Consider the following 22,206-nt stretch of genomic DNA (forward strand, 5'->3'; position numbering starts at 1 on the left):
ATACATCAACATTAGAGCTTGGTTCAAGAGCAGTTGATAGAGACAGCTGGTAGAATCAACTTTATTTACAGAATGTTACTGGGAAAGTGTCAAGTTAAAAAAGTATGAAAACAGTCTTACAAGGACAAGCTGGTGATTGCATGTTTTACACAGATTGTTTTAGGAACAACCACTAGAAGTATGGGTGACCCCCAACAGATTCCACAGTGGAAGTTTCAGCTTGCTATTTCTGTACAACATTGTCTCTGCTAGACTGAAACAAACCCACCACAGCATGCTGGCAATTGTTAGAATGTAGTCAAGTGATTTTTTCTGCTGCTGGTTTTGCATTCAGTGAGACCTAAGAAAGAGCAAGTCTGTGAGAGTTCTGGTTTTGCTTTCACCTTTTTTAAAAGCACAATGGCCTAAGCTAGATAGGGGACATGACAGCAGTACTAGACTCAACACAAGTGATAAAGTGAGGTGAGGAACCATGCAGTAGAAGGATGGAAGAGAACACTTAACTGTTCAGGAAAGTGAAACAGGCTTAAAAGGAACACAGTATTTTAAAACCAAATATACACAGTAAGATCACAAAACCACCCCATCCTCCCCCTTTCAAGCCACAGAACAGGACTCCAAAGGCATGTTTCACAGTAAGTGCATCAGCAGATGCACACTAGATTGAGGACAGTTCTTGGGACTCCTTTCCATAAACAGAACTGAAGGCAGCATAGAACATACACCACAGCTATCACTGAGGAGCTGAAAGGTGAGGATTCAAAGGCTCCATTTTGATGACCTTTAGTAACAGGTTTGAAAGATTAAAATAAGGAAAATACTGCAGCTAAACAAGGACCAGCACCAGCCCTCTTGAAAGAGCTATGGACCAGTCTCTGCCTGTGGCAGACCAAAGATGGGGCTTTATCATTACTGTACCAGGTCCCATCCTCAAGGCTGTTTGAAGACTAAATTCTCTCACATGGTGGCAAGAGTCATACACACAAGGAATTAGACCGTTGTTATACAGAGAGCAAGATGTGGGCTTTTTACTTTGACACTTTAGCTACACTGAGTGCACAGTACGTGACAGAAAAATGTGAGGGGGAGACCTACAGGAGATGAGCAGCAAGAAAAGGCAAAGCAACTTTTATCCTGTTCACTCGCACTTGGGATATGCAACTTTAATCTTAAAGGAAGTCCCACACGTACAATGGAAAGATCCAAACAATAGGCACAACTAAAGCTCAACTGTTATCAGCTACTCTTATGTACAGCTGTATAGATTCAAAAAGGCTATTCTATGTGTATATGTACAAAAGATTGTTTATACACAAGTCTGTACACAAGGGTCTATACATTTAGTTTTCTGCAGGAAGAATCCATAGCTGCTACCTCTACACTAGAGAATATCAGCACTTCATTCACATATCTTACAAAAACAAAAAAAAAATTAGACACTTCCAGGATTAAACTGGCTTTGTCTTGCATCTAAATTTCTTCAGGCTTCACTATTCAAGCCATAATGGTTCCTTTAGTCTTGATGCAGACATGAGACCAGGACAGGTGCCATGTGCTTTAGTCTCTCAAAAAGAAATTTTGCACAGAGTGCTAAAAATAAAAGCCCCAAAAAACAAACAGAGGTGAAGTCCTGACTATGGACATTATTATCCAGTCTAAAGAATCACAAGTGTTCCACCCAGTGGTCACTGTTCACTGCCGGTATTCCAGTTCATCTACACTGATGACTTTGGATGGCATGGAAGGGAGAGGCTGCTGCAAGACATCTGAACCAAACCACTTTGCCAGGCCAATAGGAGAGCCACTTCTCTGGCTGGGGCGATGGTCAAGCTGTGTGTGCCCGTGAGATAATCCAGTCCGAGGCAGCACATTTTGAGGGGTTGTTTGTGCACCAGCGGGTGATCCCTGTGCTCCAGTGCCTGCGAAATGTAGAGCTATTAGAGGTGGAGTAATATGTTGAGCCAACACTGAGATTTGCCCTAGAGCAATCACCTGATAAGGCATGTGAGCTGAATGTGGCTTTTCCTCATTCTGTTAGCCCTGGGAAATCCAGGCCCCACATGTTTATTCTCTTGCTAGTACTCCCATAAACCACCTAACACCACCAGTTCTGGACACAGTCGGGTTTTAACTGGAAGACCAGCATCAAACAGCATTTTGAGACAGGTGGGTGGCCTCTCGCCCTACAAGGACTGCACACATGCTGAAAAGGCAGTTCTGTTGATAGCAACATACACCTCCAAACTGAGTGCTCCACTTGGACCTGCTTCTGGTGTAAGAGCCTGCAGTGGCCAAAACTGCTCCGATACCTCCACAAGATTAGTGATTATGAATATCTAAATTACAAAAGTAGCTTCCTGTTAACACAGTATACTGAAACAGGCCAACAAGTATAGTACCTAGAGCAAGCTAGTCAAGGTTCTGAAATTCACACTTTTTTTACGTTTTAGCTTACCTGATCGTTGTAGTTGCTGTTGCATCATCGCTAGCTGCAAAGGAGTCCCAGAGCGTGGATTTAAGATGTGATGGCTTGCTGTTGGAAGTGGATAAAAAGGTTGGCCAAGGATGGGAGCAGATATTCCCTGCAAGTGAGACAGGTCCACTCCAGGAGGAAGCATACCTGTTGAACAAGAGCGAGGAAACTTCTTAACTGATAAGCATAAGGAACTTAAAGCAAAACATTTATATATTTAGATGGGTTGGAATCTATTGCCTCTTTTTAAAGATAAGTTTTGATGTAATAAATATTACCAGTAACGAGTATCAGCTTGTGCTGTTCCTAACACAAAGTCACTCTTACAGAGAACATGCATTAGCTTAAGGGGAAAAAAGTATGAATTACCTGCTTGCAGCAGAGGAAGATGTTGAGGATGAACCCCCTGTGCCAGCATTCTCTGGACCAATCCTGGATGCAGTTGATGAGCAGGTCGCACAATTGGTACATGGGGAACAAGGGGTACTTGATGAACGGGACGAAGAAAAGGGCCTCCTGGTACTGGGGAGGCCATTGTAGGAGTCTTTCTACCAGTTGATTTAGGCCTGTAGTCTTGCTCTTTGGTGCAACGATTTGCTTGGGTAAGAGGTGTGGAACATGCAGAGCGTTGCAGTGCAGGTAGTTTGGTACCTAAGGTGGGCAAAGTTTCTTGATCTGCATTCTCCACAGAACTAGACAGTAGGTTATCTGTAGCTAGAATTGAATACAACTATTATAGTCCACTGCTAGAAGTTACACCTAAGGAAAATTAAAGCTAATGACTGGATTTGATAGCTAGATCCCAGGACTAGCTGAACTTAAGCATCTTTTTCCTGGAGACTTTTAGCCAAATCATTTCAAAACAGTAATGAGAGTACATTCCACGGAAATCCCTTGTCAGCAAGCTTAAACTAGGTGAGAATCAGCAGTAACTCTACCTTTAATTCTTATTCTTCCTCTTTCTTACAAATTTTGAACTGGCAGCATGAATGAGTCAATCCCAAAGGTGACTGGAGGTACAGGGGATCCTCCCTAGACAATATTATAATTTGGAGTTGTGCCAGAGATGTAGACCAAAGTGTTTTTAGTTTAGATGTGTCTGGGGGTTAGCAGCAGCCTTCCGCATCTGACATCTGCTTAGCAAGATTTGGAACACTAAAGCACCTCAAGAAGGTATTTCCACAGCCCACCTAGATCAGTTAGACAAGGCCTAAAACATCTTAGAATCTGCTAACAGCTGAAGTAGCAGTAATAGTTGGAGTGCTAAAAGGAAAAAAGTCAATTGTATAATAGGAACTGCAAGCTAGCTCTGCAGTTACCAGTATCAAAGGACAATGTCACAACCATTAGGCATGTTAGTCTTCCTGGGTCAGGCAGCTGGTATAGAGCATTTCCTTTCAATAGCCACGTACATCAGTTAGGGTGGCAAAACGCTTCCTTGATCTGCTATGCTTAAGAGAGCTTAATTGGTCTCAGCTTTGATTGTTCAGTTAAGATGTCTCAGAGGGCTCCAAGTTGCTTGTATTCAATTACTGGTGTAGAAAGATATGGAAGCATTACCATTAATATGCTTGTTCATCAAGACCAGATGCAAACAGTTTTGGTCCAGGCCTCAGTGTTACTATTGCTCACAAAGTGACAGATAAGGAAAAAAGTTATTTTCAACCCAACACTGCTGGAAGACTGCACTTGGAAATGTATCCTCTACACAGCTCTAACCCTTTCTCTCATTATAGGCTCACTTCTACACCCTTATCTCCATGGATCAGGAATGTCTAGTTAGCCTAGGCATATTACGTGCTGAAGCTCTTTGACTGTACTCCAGATATCTTGTGTGTGTTATTTTAGAGCCATGACCATACCTTCATTTGGCCTCTGATTTTCATCTTTACCATCACCAACTTTCATTTTCCCAGAAACGGGCTCCTCTTTGCTTTTCTCCTTGCTCTCATACATCTTGCGAATCACCGAGGTAGGTGTAAAAGAAGGAGACAGCTGCAGAGAACACAGTAAGCAGTAACACCTTACTCAGTGCTCATTAACTAGGCCACGCTATCTCAGTAGTGGGTGGACACCAACTCTAGCACATCCTTTCAATTTAAAGCTCTTCTCAATCAGACAGTGTGTGCCCATAATTTTACTTCACCTCACTTCATAACTTCATTCTATATAGTTTAAGCACTTCTCTTTAGCTTTTGCAGAAGTCCAATACCTTTATTAAAATGAACATATGTTCTTAAAGTCAAATGTACCTTAACATACTTGAAACAAAATAGATTAGCTGTATTTTAAATTACAGCCATTTCCTCTTCGCCACTGTTTCAGGACAGCAGCTCAACAAGAGTTGCTACATAGCTGCCTTACCTGCACTAACTCAGGGCTGGTGGATCTGCAGCTCATTTCTGGTTTTCCCCCAAAGTTACACAACATCTGTAGAAGCCCCCCATTTGGTATACAGAAGAACTTGTTTGATTTAGCAGCTGATAGTCTGTTAGTCCTGAGCTGCAAGTACTTGACTGATTAATTGGAAGATTTAGATCAAAGCAACATTCTACATAGTACTGAAGGCAGTGAGGCAACAGCTTGGTTTTGAAATTTTATTTAATTTCAAAGTGGTCCTGAAGCTCCTAGGTAATATTTCAAGCTACTGACACTTAGGCCAGTCACTTCATACCCAAAGACCAGTGTTCTCTAAAGTGGCTAAGGGCTTTCAGCACTTGCCTGCTGAAAACTTAAGTACCAAAATATGAGGGTCTGAGTTTTCATAGTTATCTTCCTTTGGTTTCAGAAGACCAGTTCAAGGTAATATTAATGGTGCTGCTTCAGTTTTAGATAAGATAAGGCTGTTTTCCAAAGTGAAGACACTCAGTTAAGTATGAAGTGTAATTCATTCTTGTATCACGTGGCACCTGTATAACATGAACATGATTAACTCCTCCGTGGCCTCCCTCTTTTCCCAGCGATTACAATTGCTATTATTTAGCTACTGCAGACACTTTTACAGCTTTTCCTACAATCACTATACATTAGGTACTGACCATGCTAGTAATGGATGCTGTAGGGGCTGGAGAAGGTGCATTCCCTCTGTGTCCTGGTGCAGGCGATTTAGTCACTCGCTGCTGCCTGTTAACAGGACAGGAAGTTAGTGAGAAGCAACTCTAACTCTTGGCACAGAATGAAAGGCAGGATTGCCAAGAACCAGTACAAGCCTGAGTGACTAGTACTAATATCTAGTGAAAGACAATACTCACATTAAAAATCAGTTGACAGTGTTCCCCTTAAATCTGCAGTCAGATGCTCACCTGTTTCTGTAGCCGTCTCTGCTTTTGTCCATTTGTGGTTTACCAAAGCCATGCTGATAGAAGTTGGCTGCCTGTACAGCTAAGTCATGGGGTAAGGCTAGTCCCTCCAGTGCAGCTTGCTGTATTTCCAAGGGACTCATCTGAAGCAGAGTTGTATAAGAAACACACAAATCAGCTTGTATTTGGTTGGCGTTTTTTTTCAGATACTGAAGATTTACTGCTACAGCTACTAATGTCTTCCCAAAGTGTCTGTCCACTAACAACCACCCGTTTTACTGACAGAGAGTAGAAGTTTCAAAAAGTCTTGTACTTGAGGTACTCTAAGATGGGTCCAATTACAATGAGGTTTTGAGACTGTACTAAACCATTTTGCATCCTCACACTCAGAGTGAACTTGATTAGGCAAAGAGATCTGAATGCAACAGCTAAGGATGTGTTCCCATAAGTTAGTTCTAGATGACATAACAGAGAGATGAATACACATTAAGCAAAAAGCATTTCGTCTAACCTGTGCAGCAACTGGACTCATGGGCTTCCTTACTCCTGGAAACGGATCACCAAGCAACTGCTGAGAACCTTGTCCAAAACCTAAAGAGCATTTAACAGTTGTATTTGAAAATACTAACAATTTCTTTCAAACAAACACAATAAACCTCTCCAAGTTAAACAATTCTACTTGAAGGAAGGATTCCCAGTGAAGACTCCCAGCTCATCCCTTAAGTCTATGCAGAGCTATGTCTGTTCCTTGTCACTAGGCTGGATTGCTACAGGGAGTCTACTGGTAGTGTTTTGCAATACAAATGGTAAAGTAGTCTCTGAAAATTTGATTCTTATACAGTAGCTGAGCACATTACTGCACATCAGAATTTACTGTGATATCTAGTTGATCTAGACATCTACATTTTTTGGAGATTAATTTAACATTAGACTAGTAAAACAGACAGCATCTTGCACTCAAGAGGCAGACACTGACCTAGCTGCCCACCAAGTGCCAGGAAGTTTTTATTATTCTGTAAAGCACTCTAAAACAAACACAAGTAATGAAAAACACCCCCATGTTTTGCAACCGGTCTCACCAATAGGTGAAGATATTCTATGGCGCAGGTAATCTGCAGAAGCGGCTCGAGTTGGAAACACAGGTGGAATAGGGGGAGAAGGTGCTCTTTGTGTCAGCAAAGAGGCTGCAGGTTCCAAACCACCCATCAGGCCACTTAAGACATTTGATGAAGCAGGTCTGGTAATGGGTGGACCAAGAAGTTCCTAAGAATAATGAAAGAAAGTTCAGAATATGATCAATTCAGACAAATGAGCTCATTTTACTACACTACAGGTTACACTATTTGTAGCAAGTTAAAGAGACAAGGTGGACTTTTACAATGAGATACACCAATTCTGGATCGCCCTTAGAAGTAGGCACTTAGCCAGGTTTTTCATTTTCAGGTTGGAATAATGGGAAATAGCATGACAAGATACATTTCTAAGTAAACTAAACTAGTGACTAAGTTCTCTTTCCTCTGCATAGTCATATCTGACTGCTGATCCTCTAATTGCCTTAAGAATTACTTGAAAATAAGATGTTTGTTTTCCCATTGGGGATACGCTTTTAAGTACTTCACCCCTACTCCCACAAGAAGTACCTGCAGAATATTCTTTGATAGAGGTTGGCCTGGCATCTCTGGAGGTGACATTAAGTGGCTCTCAAGGCTCTGCTAAAGAAACAAAAACTTTGTAAATTAGATGTAGATATGAGCAGCAAACTCATTAAAAGACAACCCTTGTTTGACTCAGTGACAGAAATTATTTCATCTGTTCTATTAGAACCATAGTTTATGGATCAGCCAAACAAAATTCCAGCAAAGTGAAGGGGTGAGGCGACACTCAGATCTTCCCTAGCTAGGAAAATACCTAGTGCTAGATTACATACAGGTAGCTCAGTGCACCTTATTCAAGTCTGAGTAAGATATGAGTTTATATAATTGTGTAAACTGGAGATGAAACATTGGGCCAAGTGGTCAAGTGAAAATACGCAAACTGAAAAGTGTTCGTATACTAGAGCAATTTAAAATATTCTTATATGCATCAAAATTACATGTCAATGCAAAGAGACAGCCAGAAGTGAAAGTCTTGATTTAAGTGTGAAATCAGTCTGCAAATTCTTCAGAGCAAATTTATGTTCTTCACTATTTTTTAGTGAAGCAGGATGAGGCTAAAAGTCCTTGGGTTTAGTTTGGCAGGAAAGATGCTTTAGACTTACTCAGTTTAAGTGTTTTATGGTGCCAGAAATAGTTATTGATAGCTTCTGGGTCAAGCATACGATTTAGGCAGTTAGTGGCAAGATGAAATTTCATACCATAATCTTTCCCGGTCTAAAGCTTAGTATTATTTGTTGTTTAATATTAATCTTTTAGCTAACAAATTTATAATCTTGTCTTCATAGAAATCATTTATAAATCAAAGTTTAAAATATTAGATTGTGCACTGATATACCTTGTTAAAACAAAAGTCACTAAAGCAAGACATCTGAGCTTCAGGTAAGTATTAGCTGTACCCACACTGCAAGTCACCTCTGCTAAAATGCTTAACAGCACTAAGACAACTGTCAAACTAACAGTAGGTGAGTATTCCATAAAGAGTGGACAGATCATGTCTGTTATATAGACAGTACCTTTTCTACAGATATTTATTTTTATTAAATAAGATTCAGACAGGATGAGTTCAAGTGCAGGAGAATCTTAGTCATTAATCAAAGTATCCTCTAGTAGAAGATCCAGCTTTTTCCATCATACAACATCTGTTTTGGGGCAAGTACTTATAGTCTTCCAGTCCAGATATTAATCAGTTGGCTTACATATTCACATACATCCCCTTTCAAGGTGGCAATTATTAGACTTCTCACATAGTATTAAGAGTTTTGGAGCTTTCAGAACCTTAACATGAAATCAACCCTGTGAACTCTGAAAAAAAGCCCCACTTTTAATTACTTTGGCTAGGGAAAAAAGACCAAAGCACTTCCTTTACTTTTCCCTCCAAGCAACAATACTCTAAATGTAAGCCTATAGTTATTATCATGCTGTTGTATCCAGTCATGACTCACCCATTACTAGAAGGGTCATGTAAGGGTCTACAGTTCATAACCCATGTTTTAAAACAGTTCAGAAGAGCCAGGTGTCTGCTACTTACATTGACTTTGAGCTGTGAAGGCAGAGTCCCACTTGCCTTCATACTGCTGACTAGTTTGTTAAATGCAGTCATATCTCCATCTTTCTTGATCTGTCTGGAGCCAGTGACATTCAGTGCTTCCTCCATTTGCTCAGCCATAAATGGGGTAGCAATTTTCCCCTCCTGATCCACTTTCAGGCCTTTTAGCCCAGCTTCAACTTCTTCCACTGAAAGTACAACTCCTGAATGTGCTGAGAAATACAGAAGAAAAACTGGTAAACCATGGTTCTCTGTTTACAAGTGAGTTAATTCTTGTGCAGGTGTTGAATATAACTTGTTTGACCAAAAAAAAATACCCAGCCAAAAACTTATCTTCTGATATTCATACTATCTGTCAAGCCATGTCTGACCTGTGTTTATGCTGATATTCTAAATATCCAGATTAGGAGTATCACCATGCACAAATACAGGCACGTAAGACTCAACAAGAACTTGTTTAGGTTTTAACAGATAGGTTCTCACTAGCTTTCATTTACCCTGCAAGACATGTTGTTACTACATTTTACAGCTTCACCTGCTTTTAATAGAGAATATTAATTTGATAACCAAGTTCATTCTTCTTCAGTTAGGAAAGTTCTATTTATCTTATACTCCAAGGGACCAGATGGTTTTACAACCACAGTGTAAGCAACATCAACTTGCCTGAAGCTATCGTAAGTAGAGAGAATACATACCTGGAAAACTTAGATACTTTGGAGGGTCACACACTTAGTTTGGTGTGCATAAAGTTTGAAGTAGATTTTTTTGCTCAGAAATTAAAGCCACCATAGAAAGATTTCATTGGCACAACCAGAATAAGGTACAAGTGTTATTAAGCTGCACTTTTCCCTGTGTATGCATATATATCTATCAGTGCCTGACATGACATCAAGGCTAGACACGCTTTATGGACCAGCTAACACACATCACAAGGTATGACACCTTAAGAGAAAAGGCAGAAGAGACAGGAGCATGCCATGGGTTGCTGTAGCAGATGTTGGCTCAAAGAAATAAGATTTACTGGAAATTTGGGCAAGAAGGTGGAGAAAAGAAACAATGATGCAGACATGCAGTATGGAACATGAGGAAAAATATGATGTTGGTGGAGAGGAATTGAACTGAAAACTCCCCAATACTTGAAGAACTGTACAGCAATTTATGGGAATACAGAACCCACGTCAGGTACTTTTGAGTGAATGGAAGCTTCCCCACAATTTTTTGTTCCTTCATCCCTGGTTTGTGAGGATTAAAGTTTAAAAAGCTTTTAGTAGGAAAGTCAGACTAAGCAGAACACAAAAGAATTGTAGTTCTATTTAAGTCAAATTAAGAAAAAGTTCTTCATATGTTAGCCGACAGTCCCTACTTCCAGACTGGATGCTTAAGAATATCTGCAGTGCTTGGATGCTTTCCTTCCTAGCTACTTCACAGAAATCACAGTAGCATTACTTTTTGTCCAGTCCAGTTTACATGGCAATACATGCTGCTTGCCAAAGAGAAATCAATTCATAATTAGACCCTGAGATTTCAAAGAACACATGCATTTTGTACCCTCCATGCATGCTATGGGCCCAAACATGCAAATCCCTACCTTGGAGGTGCCCTTGAACATTAAAGTCAGCCCTGAACTCTGCTTAGAACAGCTGATGCCAACAAAAGTGAATTCTAACAGACTAAGTTCCCAGGAATCCTGTGATTCTAGCCAAGTTAGCATATCCAAGACAAATCTGTTCCTATGCTGTAGCTCTGTATTAACTATTTAATTAATGCACTGAACAGCAAGCACAGACCACTGTGCTTCAAGTGCTAGCAACAGTCTTGAGAAGTTCAAGTTTACAGCATTCACTTGAAAAAATTGACATCCTCAAGCCACTATTCATCTTTTTAGGTACTGATACTTAATGGATCAGTGTGATCCATTATAGATGCTTGCAAGAATGACTTACACTAAGTTTTTGGTAAAGCCAGAGTGTAAATGCCACAGTTTCAGAGCTGATATTACCAGTCTCCAGTATGAAAAACTTAATGTAAATGCCATGGACGAAGCTGGGAACTCAGATCAAGACTTGCATCACCTTAGCTTATGATTATTACTGGCCAGTAAAGTAGTCTGATAGAATCCTGATGTCATCCTGTGATTAGGATGAAAAGAATCAGCGATGATATTGACACAACTGAGATCTGTTGAATATTTGGTTTTCAGTAGCGTCAGTAACCCTGTAATACTTCCTACTCCTGGACTTGGTAGTTGATGTTTCCAGAATACCAAGCCTCTTGCCTTGAGATACTGCATCACAAGAACTTGACAATATCTGAAGAGGCACTTACTGCTCTCTCTAAGCTTTTCCTTGTTGGCTGAAAGACTTGAGAGAAGAGGTTTTAAGTCCACTTTGGCTTTCTGTAGCATTTCTAGGATGTCCACTTTGTTTTCAGAGTGGTCTTCCAATGGAATGGGAGCAAAGTAGTTTCCAGAGTTCTGGCCAGGGGAGAGAATGGCTTGCTCTAGACCTGAAACAGCAAAACCAGGAGCACTGCGACATCAGTTTACCAACCCAATGTCTCAAGATGAACATACACTGGTAACCAACTTCAATATGTCACTGAAAAGTTATGCCTCACACCCCTTGCCCAAGATCAGCTGGAAAGTCATCAGGAAGCATGACAAGAACATTTATTAAAAATGAGAACTTATAGCTGCTTACTCTAAGAATTTCCAAAAGAATGCCAGGTGCTTAAACTGTGGGAGAATTCACTACCCTAAAGCTTTATCTGCCACGTTCTTATAGAATGAGTAGGAAGGAATATGGAAGTAGGCTATCTGACCCTACATTGTTCTGTGGTCTTACCTGCTAGCCTCTCCAGTTCCTCATGTGGTGTAGATCTCAAGCTGCTTGATCGACTTCCAGAACGACTAGGATTAGAAAACCACCTGCTGAACCTGCTGGCAGACACTGAACCTTCCCCCAGCACATCCTCTATCATCTAGATTTAGGGGGCAGGAAAAAAGATAATCTTAACAGAAGCATGAATAGCAACATCTTTGAGAAGCTTTACCGTGCAACCAAGATACTTCTACTATAGAGAACTAGATGCTGCTCCCAGAGTTTAGAAGCTTTAAGCTGCTTTTTTCCTTCCAATATTGCAGCATTTGTGTAGTCAGTTAGCTTAACTCATCATACATCTTATTTATACCAAATATTTGTTCAGGGTAAAACTGTAACTGAAACTGCATAATCAGAGCATCCAAAGAGCGTTCAAATTTTAAAGCGGATGTGCCAAAAAAAAGAGTTAGAAGCATTTGCCACAAGAATTAAAACAAACTAACAACTAGTAATTCTGGCAGTCAAAGGGCTCAGGGTTGGTGCCTGTCACTGTACAGAAGGATCACTCTGTGCCTTGGATTTTCTGCAATCATGACTCAATGCTGTTCCAGCACTGGCCAAGGACAGTGCCTAGAATGAAGTACAAAGACCACTCCCTGACTTGGGAGCATCCCACTAGGGCTGGGGGAGAAGGCCACTAGCTAAAGGCTGCTTGCACTCCACATGCTGAACCACTCTGGCAGTAAGAGGAGGGTTGTGTTCAAGTCAGTGGAGTCTGCGTCATCCGCAAAGTACTGGCAGCTACTGCCTTCTCCCTCCAGGCAGAGCTGAGGTCACTAGGCAGTACTTCAGAGGGTCAGTCTGTCAGAAGTCACTGCAGTTTATAGAAACTGTTTACTCCTTTGCTAATCATTGCAAATATTTAAAAACCAGTACATTATAAAATTTAACTGAAACTAAAGCTCTTCCTACCTTGCAAGATAGCATCCAGTAAAAAGCCTGCTCAATAAGCACAGATGCAGTTTCACCATGCAGCACATTTACTTTTAGACAAAAGGAAGAACAGCTTCTTTCTGCCAGAGAAGCTGTTTTCTCTAAAATAAGGGGCACTCAACACTATTTACAACAGCAAAAACAAGTCAGTATTGATCCATTTGGTTCAGAGTGTTTGAATCTATCATGTTGAAGAATTATGACAGTTATGTCAGGAAATGTACCAATCTACTCTAACACTTGTCAAAGACATATCATCAAACCAGAAAAAAGAATATTAGGATATGCTCTGGTGTCGTGACAAATTATAACATCTGCCCGCTGAAGTTCCATCAGCAGATATTATGTGACTTGGGACTCCTTTTGAAAGGAGTCACCATCTTGCAGATATGCTGAAAATCAGAATGTCAAGTCTAAAACCACATCATTTACGTTTTCTATATGGAGAGCAAACTCTCTACTTGGTATTTGTTGAATTACTGCCACCATATGCTGAACCTTTTTTAATACAAGCAGCTTTTCCACATTAAAGACTAGGCCAGGACTATTTTTTTAAACCTTAAAATTTCTAAACTGTATATAAGATCTGTTTCTTTGCTGTCAGAACATATCTTTTTTTTTTAAACATGTTTACCTTCCTACAACACTAACCCTTTTTCTCTCCTCAAATTTTATCAGTTATACCATTTACAATAGCTAAGAACAGCTTTTCTTCCTAGTGATGGAGAGGTCAGAGTAGAAACACCAGTGGTTTATGAATTAGGCCCATGCTTAGTCAGTACTTGTTGGATCTGCTTACCCCTTCTTGTGATGAAGAGGAAAAAGCATGCTAAGATACAGACCAGTTACAGCTTTCAGACTAAAACCAGTGAATACCACCCATCCACTATTACCTCTAGAGATCAGATATCCAAGAACTGCACACAACCAACAGAAGTACCAGAATCCCCATCAAATCATGACTGCAAGTAAAAATCCACCACTGGGAGAAACTTGTGGTGAAAGCGTAGGTTTTTTTCTGCATAGTCTTGTTACTAGCTCCTAGGTATCAGTAGCATCCCACATATAACATGGGCTACAACTATCTACTAGTCACATCAATAACCGTGTTTAATACGCTTTTGACTGAATTAGTAGGCTGTGTTTTTCCAACTCAGTAGTAATAGTCCTAAGTAATGACCACGATAGAAGGTTTAAGTAATAAAGATTCAAACCCTCTCAGACATACACCCTTTCAGTCACATTACTGATAGTGTAACAGTGCAACTCTATCTCACATCAGATGCCTCCAGGCTTACTGCCTTCCAGGAAGCTTGCAAAAAACATCCATTTGCTGTGATTCCCAGGCTTAGCTGCCAAAGGTTGCTTTCAGCTATACTAAATTTGCACAGTGGATCTTCTCTGAATATATCTGTAATACTTCCAAAGAAGATCCATCCAGGATGCTGATTTTTAGTCTTCAAGTAATGATCAAAAGAAAGGAAAAATAATCAGCCAGTTTGACTCATATACTTTCTCTGGAGATTGAGGCAGTCCCAGGGATAAAGCTTTGGAAGTAACATCCTAAGGCTCCAAAGCTAAATCTCTGTAAATTCATCTTAGAGTTACACACTGTATAAAGCAACTTTCACAAAGCAAGAAGCTTTAGCTTTCACTGAATGCAGCAGCAGCAGAAATGCTTCTCATGAATACAGTCTTAAAAAAAACCTAAACACCTCACCGAAGCCAGGCCAGGAACACTTTTATCCAAGTTAAAGAACTCATTGAAGTCAAACTCTCCTGGAGCTGGTTCTTGTAAAACAGGTTCCCTAGGAACTTCTTGATCAGCTGGAGTTTCATTGGCAAGGACAGTTTGCACTTCATCCTCTTCTGCCACTCCACCATTGCATTCTATCCCTTAAAGAGAAAAATCAAGTGATTGCTGAGTAACTAGACGACCATTTCCTGGGGGAACAGTGCCTAACAGTCAATGCATTTGCCTAGGAATTAGAAGCACAGGCCCAAAGTAATCTAGCTACCTCTGTGACAGTTCATCACTTTTACTGTGCTGGCTGGAGTCAGCCACAACAAAAACTAGCACCCACTAGAACTCCTAGCATGTAATTAAGACTATCTACTTCAAGAAAATAAGAACTGCCATTGAATCATGTGTAAACAATTGCATCCCAATCAACCCAGGCAGCACACAGAACAGACATTAGCTCATACCAAGCAGATACAGCTGTTACAGTAAGTTAACAGCTGCTGATGTTTTTCCATCAAGAATCCTTTGGCAGCTCCTGCCTTCTTCCGAAGTGCCCCAGAGAACAGACTCTCTGAAAGCTGGTACTTGACATGAGTCCTTACTATTGCCAACATATGACAAATATTGCTCTTACTGCTCCAGCAGGAGCAAAGCACATGTCATTTTAAAGACTCAACAAGCTTGCATGGGTGCTGAAAAAAAAGTTGTGACATGACTACAAACCTAGTAGGCTTGAAACTGTACTATGTTTTAGTCAAGTGAATACACAACTAAACTTGAAGAGTTCAGGTTTATGCTGTTCACCTGTGGAATTTCTAGCATTAAGAGGTCATCATCTCTCTTGCCTCAGAAATTTATACTACAGCTTTTGCAGTGGTAATAACTGTAGAATTTAAGTCCAATGACTACAGACAAATTCAGATAGTCTTCAAATTCAGCTTAAAGCTATACTACTGGCAGCTGTATGTCAAACTCAGTGTTCCCAATGTTACTATAAGGAAAAAAGGTTTCAAGTACCTCAGAGCATTAGCTTAAGCTAAACCTCTGGCACCCAGCAGGATATAAAAATGAACAAGATCCTTTTAATAACTTACAGATTCCTGGTATCATTCAACAGCCATAGGGTTTTTTTTTTTTTCCCCAAGGTTTTTTTCCCAGCCTCTCAGTCCTGCCTTTCTTTCAGAAAAATAGTATTTTACCTCTTAAAGGTATTTGCCATATGAAAGATCAATCATGGGCCTTACCTTTTGTGCTTCAGGATGACCAAAAGCTATCCAAGTTTGAAATAAAGGCTGATAAACTGCATTATTCTTCATACTTGCCTGGATCTGTAACAATCACCTCTATACCCAGCAATATGCCACAGTAGCAGACAAACAAAGCTTTTGTCAAATTTGCCATTACCTTCTTTTAGTGAGGCTGTGCGTCGTCTTGTACGCTTTCTTCCTTTGTGATCTTCCTCCAAAATTTTATCATCAAAGCCTGTGAGCTCAATGGTTTCAGACTGACTTGTAGGACCAGCAGAGAACCACTCAGGTTCCTCTTCAGTGTAAGAGTCATTCCTCCTTCGTTCCCCAAAGACACGTTTGCTGTCACCAAATTCCCTCTGGAGTGGGACATTAAAAACATTAACCATGAAATAGTTTCATAAGTTTTCCCCCTGACCTGCAAAGCAAATGACAACCTTTTCACGAGCTCTAGTTTTGTGGGTTTTTTTTTTGTTTTTTTGTTGTTTTTTTTTTTTTTAAGGTTTATATGCACACTCTGCATGCTCAGCCAGCTTTTGAATTTTAAGCTTCGCAGTTGAATTTCTACTTCATTACACTGAATGCTATTGGTCTGCAAGTGCTTGCATAAACTCAGTCTTGTATCTGAAAGAGGTAGGCTACTGGTTCCTCCTTTATAAACAACAACAACAACAAAAATATGTGTGAAAGCATGAAAAGCACTTTGCCAAGGTTAAAGAGAATGCTCACTGACAACTGTTAGGTCAAGAATTACAAATTAACTATTAGACTTCAATATCTTTCCTTTAAGTCTACCACAGACAACATCTGTAAGATAGACAGTATTAGATGCATCCCAGTTGAGCTGTCTGAAGGACTGAAAGTTTTTGAAGCACTGAGTGCTCAACCTTTACACCATAAGGGTGCTTTTAAGAAGAAATGGCTTACTTGCACAAAACACTTAACTGCCGTATGCAATTAACCTGCCCCTGCTGCTTTTAGTGCAAAGCTTCCAAAAGCTCTGATTTAATATGCAATTCGGAAAAGAAAGAACAAACCCTGAAGCGTTTATCTTTGTAGTCCCTCTCACGATCTCGGTCTCTTGCATCTCTAGAATCACGTATGTCTTTTTCACCACCCCTGTGGTCTTTATCAAAGTTACGAGAAGAGATAATTCTTCCACTGCCAATCCTACGGCCACCAATAACACGGACACCATCATTCTCTTTTTCTAGTGGGCTCCCTGCTCGACGTGAGCTAATCGCTGCAGTTACATGACAGCCGCCTCCAAAGCTTCGCCTCTGTGGACTTAAGACTACATCCAAGTCATCTTCTTTCACTCGCTCTCTTGGATCTGCAAGTCAAAGACCACACAAAAAGCACTGAATTTAGTGTATTGTAAATACAAGCTAGTTATCTGTAAAACAGCCTTCTGTTCCATAGCCTTGCTGCTATCCCAGAGCTTTTTGAAGGAAAACACTCACAAATCGTTTTTGCAAAGCTAATCTAGCTGAGATCACAGGAAATGCAGAGGAAAAGAGGAAATTAAGTTTACAGTTGGATACTGAGGAATCATTGCAGTCTCCTAGGAAGGACCTGCTCTCCAACTACCGACCTTCTAAGTACTTAGTCTTAAATTGTAGGCAACTATCCTCTGCACTTGCATTATTACACACGTATTTACTATTATATAGGAAGAATAGTAGGATATAACAATGGACTGCTACCTAAATTTGTTCTTAGGTAAGTTACCCAAATACCAGAAAGAGACTACAGTCAGAGGAACCAAGACTTCCTTCAGTCAAAAAATTTTCAGAGAGATTTTATTTAGTCTAATTTTATTATCCTAAAGGAAAGGTTTTGCCAACAGTCTATGTTCAGTTTTGAGTCCTGTGCTATAAGAACACACTTACCTACTATCCTACGCATAAGAGAAGTCCGATCTGAATCCAAATCCTTTTTAAAGCTTTCCACTGGCGACGTTCTTCCTGAACTTGGATATAAAGATGCATGCCACTTCTCTGGATCCCACACACCATCACTAAGAAAACAAAATTGCAGGATTTTTTGCTACTGGTACTCTAATTCATAGTACCGCTGCTGAAAGCCTAGAATTCACTCACTAGCAATCTCTACAAGTGAAACGTCTTTCATACCCAACTTGTAAACCTTTGCCTTACTATACCTCATACACGGTATTCCAGATCCCTTCTGTAACAGCAAGGTGGTGTAATACCCAGCATCAGATTATAAAAGGGACAATGTATGGACATGTTGCTCCACTAGTTATTGGTGAATTTTGCCTGGCACACTGAAACATAGCTCAAAGTAGATCATATGCCACTGCTCTTTAGCATTCAAAAAGTTTTACCTCAATCTCATACATACTTGTACAATAATCCGAATAGTAGAGATACTGCTGCTTAGCAAGCTTACAAACACAAGCCAAGAACACTCGTGCCTTCATTCTTACATGAGGTACACTCTCAACATGGGAGAGTAATCCATCAAGCAAGTCAGCTTGTTGCAACATGACCTAGTCTGTGCTATAGAGCCATCTATATTCTTGATAATTTTTCCTGCAAGCCTGTAAGACTTGTGTTGCATGACGTTATTTTCTGCTGGATCTCATGTTATAATCTTTGTTCAAAGCATAAAATTTCTAGCTAAAGCATTAAGCCTTTACTAGCAGATTTGTATTTCTGAAAACAGTCATCAACTACGCTCAGGAGCACATAAATCTTCCATCAACATAAGTGCACTTCTTCACCAATTGAAACTTTTATTTTGAAATAAATTCATATAGTTTGTGTAATTAATAGAATACCTGTCATATTTTTCAGAAAGACAAGAAGGTCTCTGCTTAGAGTAGGGACGCTCTTTAATATCCAGCAGTTCCTCCTAGAAAAAGCAAGAAATTAGTTCCAATTCTCACACAGATAAGAGTAAAGTAACCCAAAATATCTGTTCCAGACAGCCTGTTCTATTTAGTGTTTTGACAATGCAAGTTTCCCAGTATGTTTCATTTCCTGTGAAATACTATAGTGAAAAGTCGACATTAGACAACAAGATTATTTTTCAGTTCTTCTAGCAGTGGCCACTGAGCAAACACTTATTTGAAGCACTAAGGTTTACCAGGTCAGGTTCAGTCCTTATTAACACTTCAAAGGCTGTTCACATCATACCTGTTTACCTACTGGCTTCCCTGGACCATTCAACTTATAAACAAGGCAGGCATCATTGATACTGGAGCTAGTCAGTTCAAGATGGAATCAAAATCACTGTTTAATGCTACATAAGATTCAGCAGGTAGAAGCAGCATTACCACAACACCAGTCACTAATGTAGATCTAGAAATTCCAGACAAGCTTGCCATTTCTTAATAATTCCAAGGTATCCAAGTGTATGTTATACAATTATTCACTCTACCCAACACCAAAACAATGCTGAATGATTACTTCAGTTTTCCTACTTTTTACAGCCTTCAAATACAGTCCTTACTTTACCTTTACATGCCCCAAATAGACAGTCATTTGGGGCAGAAATAAGTCAGTCTACAGCCTCACTGCAGTCTGCTAGATTTAAAAAATCATTATTAATAGTGTGATCATCAGCACTTTGAAACATCATTAACTTGGCTGCAGTCAAGATGTGCATTTCTAATTAAACTTATTCATTCTCCCTAGATTACCTTTCTTCAGTCTGCCTCACTCCCAACTGCACTGAATTGATTCAGAGCTGTGCAGAAATCAGTGGGCAGCTGGAAGGATAAAGCCTAACAGTGGACATCACACATCAACCAAACTGAAGAAGGAAAACTCTCCACCTTTTTCCCAAGAATACAGTATCCTCTAGAACTTTCATATTATTACCATGTGATTAAAATCAGCTCATAAGCTATGCAAGCTTGATACTTCAAAGTTTCCAGATGGCAGCTTGGTAACCAGACAAAATCTTAATGTACACACACATACGTATCCAAGCATCACCCTGTACTAGCCTTCAGCAAAAAGGGAGGGAGACTGGCCTCTGCCCGCAGCTTCCCAAAATAAACTTTGATCTATGAGGAACATCAGTGCTGTAATACTATCATAAAAGTCTGATGCAGATATCACAAGTATTAACTGCACTGTCCATCACCAGACATGAAATTGTCTGGTTTGTTGGCCACGAGAGGGAGTCCAGAGACTCTCAGTCAGATCCTATTGCAATTCTTCCATTGAAGTGAGGAAAATTTGAACTGTTTCTTGGCTTACACTCATTAGCTGTCCACCCTTGGAGCAACAGCTTCCAAAGAACTAGAAAAGGCACAGCTTGGACTATATAACACTCCCATAATAGAGAAGATTAATACTGGCACTTCCAGAGTGTGTTTTGGGGGTTGTGTGGTGGGGTTTTGTTTAATTCACACCCTACTACTTTTAAGTGGGTGGGGGAAAAGCATGTTTATCTGTTAAACAGGTTTATTTGAATAGTTTAGAAAGATTCATAGTATGAACCAATTGTTTTCCTGCCAGTAGTAAATGAATATGAACTGTTAAAGGAAACCAGTCCCTTTCTAAATGAGCAGCACATGTCCCAAAACAGTGTTCCTCCAATCTCTAATTAGCAGAAAAATTGACCATGTGAAAATGCCTTACAATGGTGATTACATGAGCCCCTTAAACCAGCTATATTTAAGATGCTACTTGTAAAAAAACCCCAACCCATTATGCAAGATATTTTAACACAGATTGATTTCTGGTGTTTTTTGACTTTAGACTCCTTGGAAACTAAAAGATAAACAAGACTAGATGTCTTCTGGCACTAGTTCTGCAACTTCATCCTGATCTGAAACTATAAGTACTGAATTAACAAAACTGAAGCTACAAATGCATCAGTTTCAGCATACTGCTACCACCAGCACTAGCTGAATACTGCCTAAAAAGGCAAGCAGAATTTGAAGCTGCATTCAGTTACTACTCTTGAGAGGATCTGGACAAGACTGAACAAGTATAGATACCACTTTTTCAGCAGCAGTTAGACAGCTCCTCTCCTTCACTTTACAGTTAATCGAACAACAAGGTCTGAACCATAGTATACTTTAGAAAGTCAAGTGCACATATTTTCTAAGAAGTTCAGGAGAACTAGAAAGCCATACTACTCCCATGTAAATTTTGCCAGTCCTGAAGTACTTGGTTTATTATGTCTAGTTAAAATAGGCTAGACCTACTATCTCAAAAGAACAGAAGCACTGTGATAATTTTTTTTTTCTTTTAAAAAACAACCTACTAGGAACCTAACAGTTCAGAATTCCTCCAGTAAGATAACACAGTCAGTAACAGTACACTGTCTCACCCTATTACACACTTCAGGCCATTTGTTGCAAAGTATCTTAATAGATTTCCACAAAGCAAGGACCAGCTGTTCCCACAGCCTTCATCAATGGGAAAATCAGCCACCATTAAAGACTCTCTCTAAAAGCATGTTTCAGCAGTGGTACCAAAACCCCAAATAAGATTTGAACCTTAAAACCCACAGCCTATCAAATTCACTTAGTATCGAAAGAATCTTTATTTGCAAGTTATTTAGTTATTGTTCTTCCATTCACACATATATTTAGATATCACCGCTAAACAAAAACACCTACATTAAAGTTTTAACACTAAGCATTGGTCAGAGTTGTTAAGTTCTTAGGCTTCCAGCAGCCAAATATGAGCAATTCCAAGAATACAAAATAATGTGGTAAACACGTTAAAACTCCTGATAAAATCTGGTGTGCTATATGTACCAAGGAAGTTGCACCTAATATAAGAAAATATTTTAGTCAACTTCTTAAAGAAACATTGCTGGAAGTGGAACTAGAACTGTCAAGCCCAAGTGCTTGAGGAAGCTGGTAGAACAACATACTTCAGGCTCCACCATAATCTCTCCAGCACAGGCTGTGAGGTGCTCAGATATTAAAATAAGGTGGTGGGAATCAAAAGTATATCAAGTACAGGACTGCACAGCTACACGACGTTTAATAAACTGCTCATTTCAAACCACCTTGCAAATCCTAATCCAGGCAAAGTCTTCTCAGCCTTCACTTCACTGCTTCCCTCTCACAGAAGCCTCCACCTCCCAACTCTACTCCTGTGCCCAGGAGCTCCAAGCCCAACTTCAAGAGGAAAGGGAAGAGAGCTAACCTTTGTGTAACGATGTGGGTATTTTGTTGCAATTCTGTTCAACTCCAGGAAAGCGTCACCATTTTCAGTTTCAGTTATGCCTCCTCTTTTATCCATGATTACTTCAAAGCCTTTGATCACGGACCTAATTAAAACAAACCCAAGCCATCAGATCTCGAGACATGCGTTTCTAGCGGCTGCATTTTCCTCCCAGCCTAAGACTATTTAGTACTTAGATACACGAGATAAGACGCGCATTCCCCAACACTACCTTTTTTCTACCTGTAGCTTCCCCCACTCGAGCC

At 40.0% G+C, this 22,206-nt stretch overlaps 1 protein-coding gene across 4 annotated transcripts; it reads right to left on the bottom strand.

The window, feature by feature from the left end:
- Positions 1-37: 37 nt before the first annotated feature.
- EIF4ENIF1 (eukaryotic translation initiation factor 4E nuclear import factor 1) lies at positions 38-22,102 on the bottom strand. Of its 4 annotated transcripts, none has more exons than XM_026859999.1 (18): positions 21,923-22,102; positions 18,583-18,656; positions 17,669-17,796; positions 16,814-17,109; positions 15,934-16,135; positions 14,506-14,681; positions 11,817-11,952; positions 11,299-11,478; positions 8,956-9,185; positions 7,413-7,481; positions 6,852-7,035; positions 6,284-6,363; positions 5,776-5,915; positions 5,512-5,596; positions 4,336-4,468; positions 2,843-3,187; positions 2,456-2,620; positions 38-1,919 (listed from the first exon to the last, which is right to left on the bottom strand). In XM_026859999.1, the coding sequence occupies exons 1-18, from the start codon at positions 22,016-22,018 to the stop codon at positions 1,693-1,695; spliced, it is 2,946 nt and encodes a 981-aa protein (XP_026715800.1). In that variant the 5' UTR covers positions 22,019-22,102; the 3' UTR covers positions 38-1,692. The 4 variants fall into 4 exon arrangements, with proteins under 4 accessions (XP_026715800.1, XP_026715801.1, XP_026715799.1 ...); XM_026860000.1 differs by having other exon boundaries at positions 2,843-3,124; positions 7,413-7,484; XM_026859998.1 differs by having other exon boundaries at positions 7,413-7,484; positions 21,923-22,101.
- Positions 22,103-22,206: the final 104 nt, after the last annotated feature.

Source organism: Athene cunicularia, assembly GCF_003259725.1.
Source record: "Athene cunicularia isolate RWA chromosome 15 unlocalized genomic scaffold, athCun1 chr15_part1, whole genome shotgun sequence".
In the NCBI taxonomy this organism is placed as follows: Eukaryota; Metazoa; Chordata; class Aves; order Strigiformes; family Strigidae; genus Athene; species Athene cunicularia.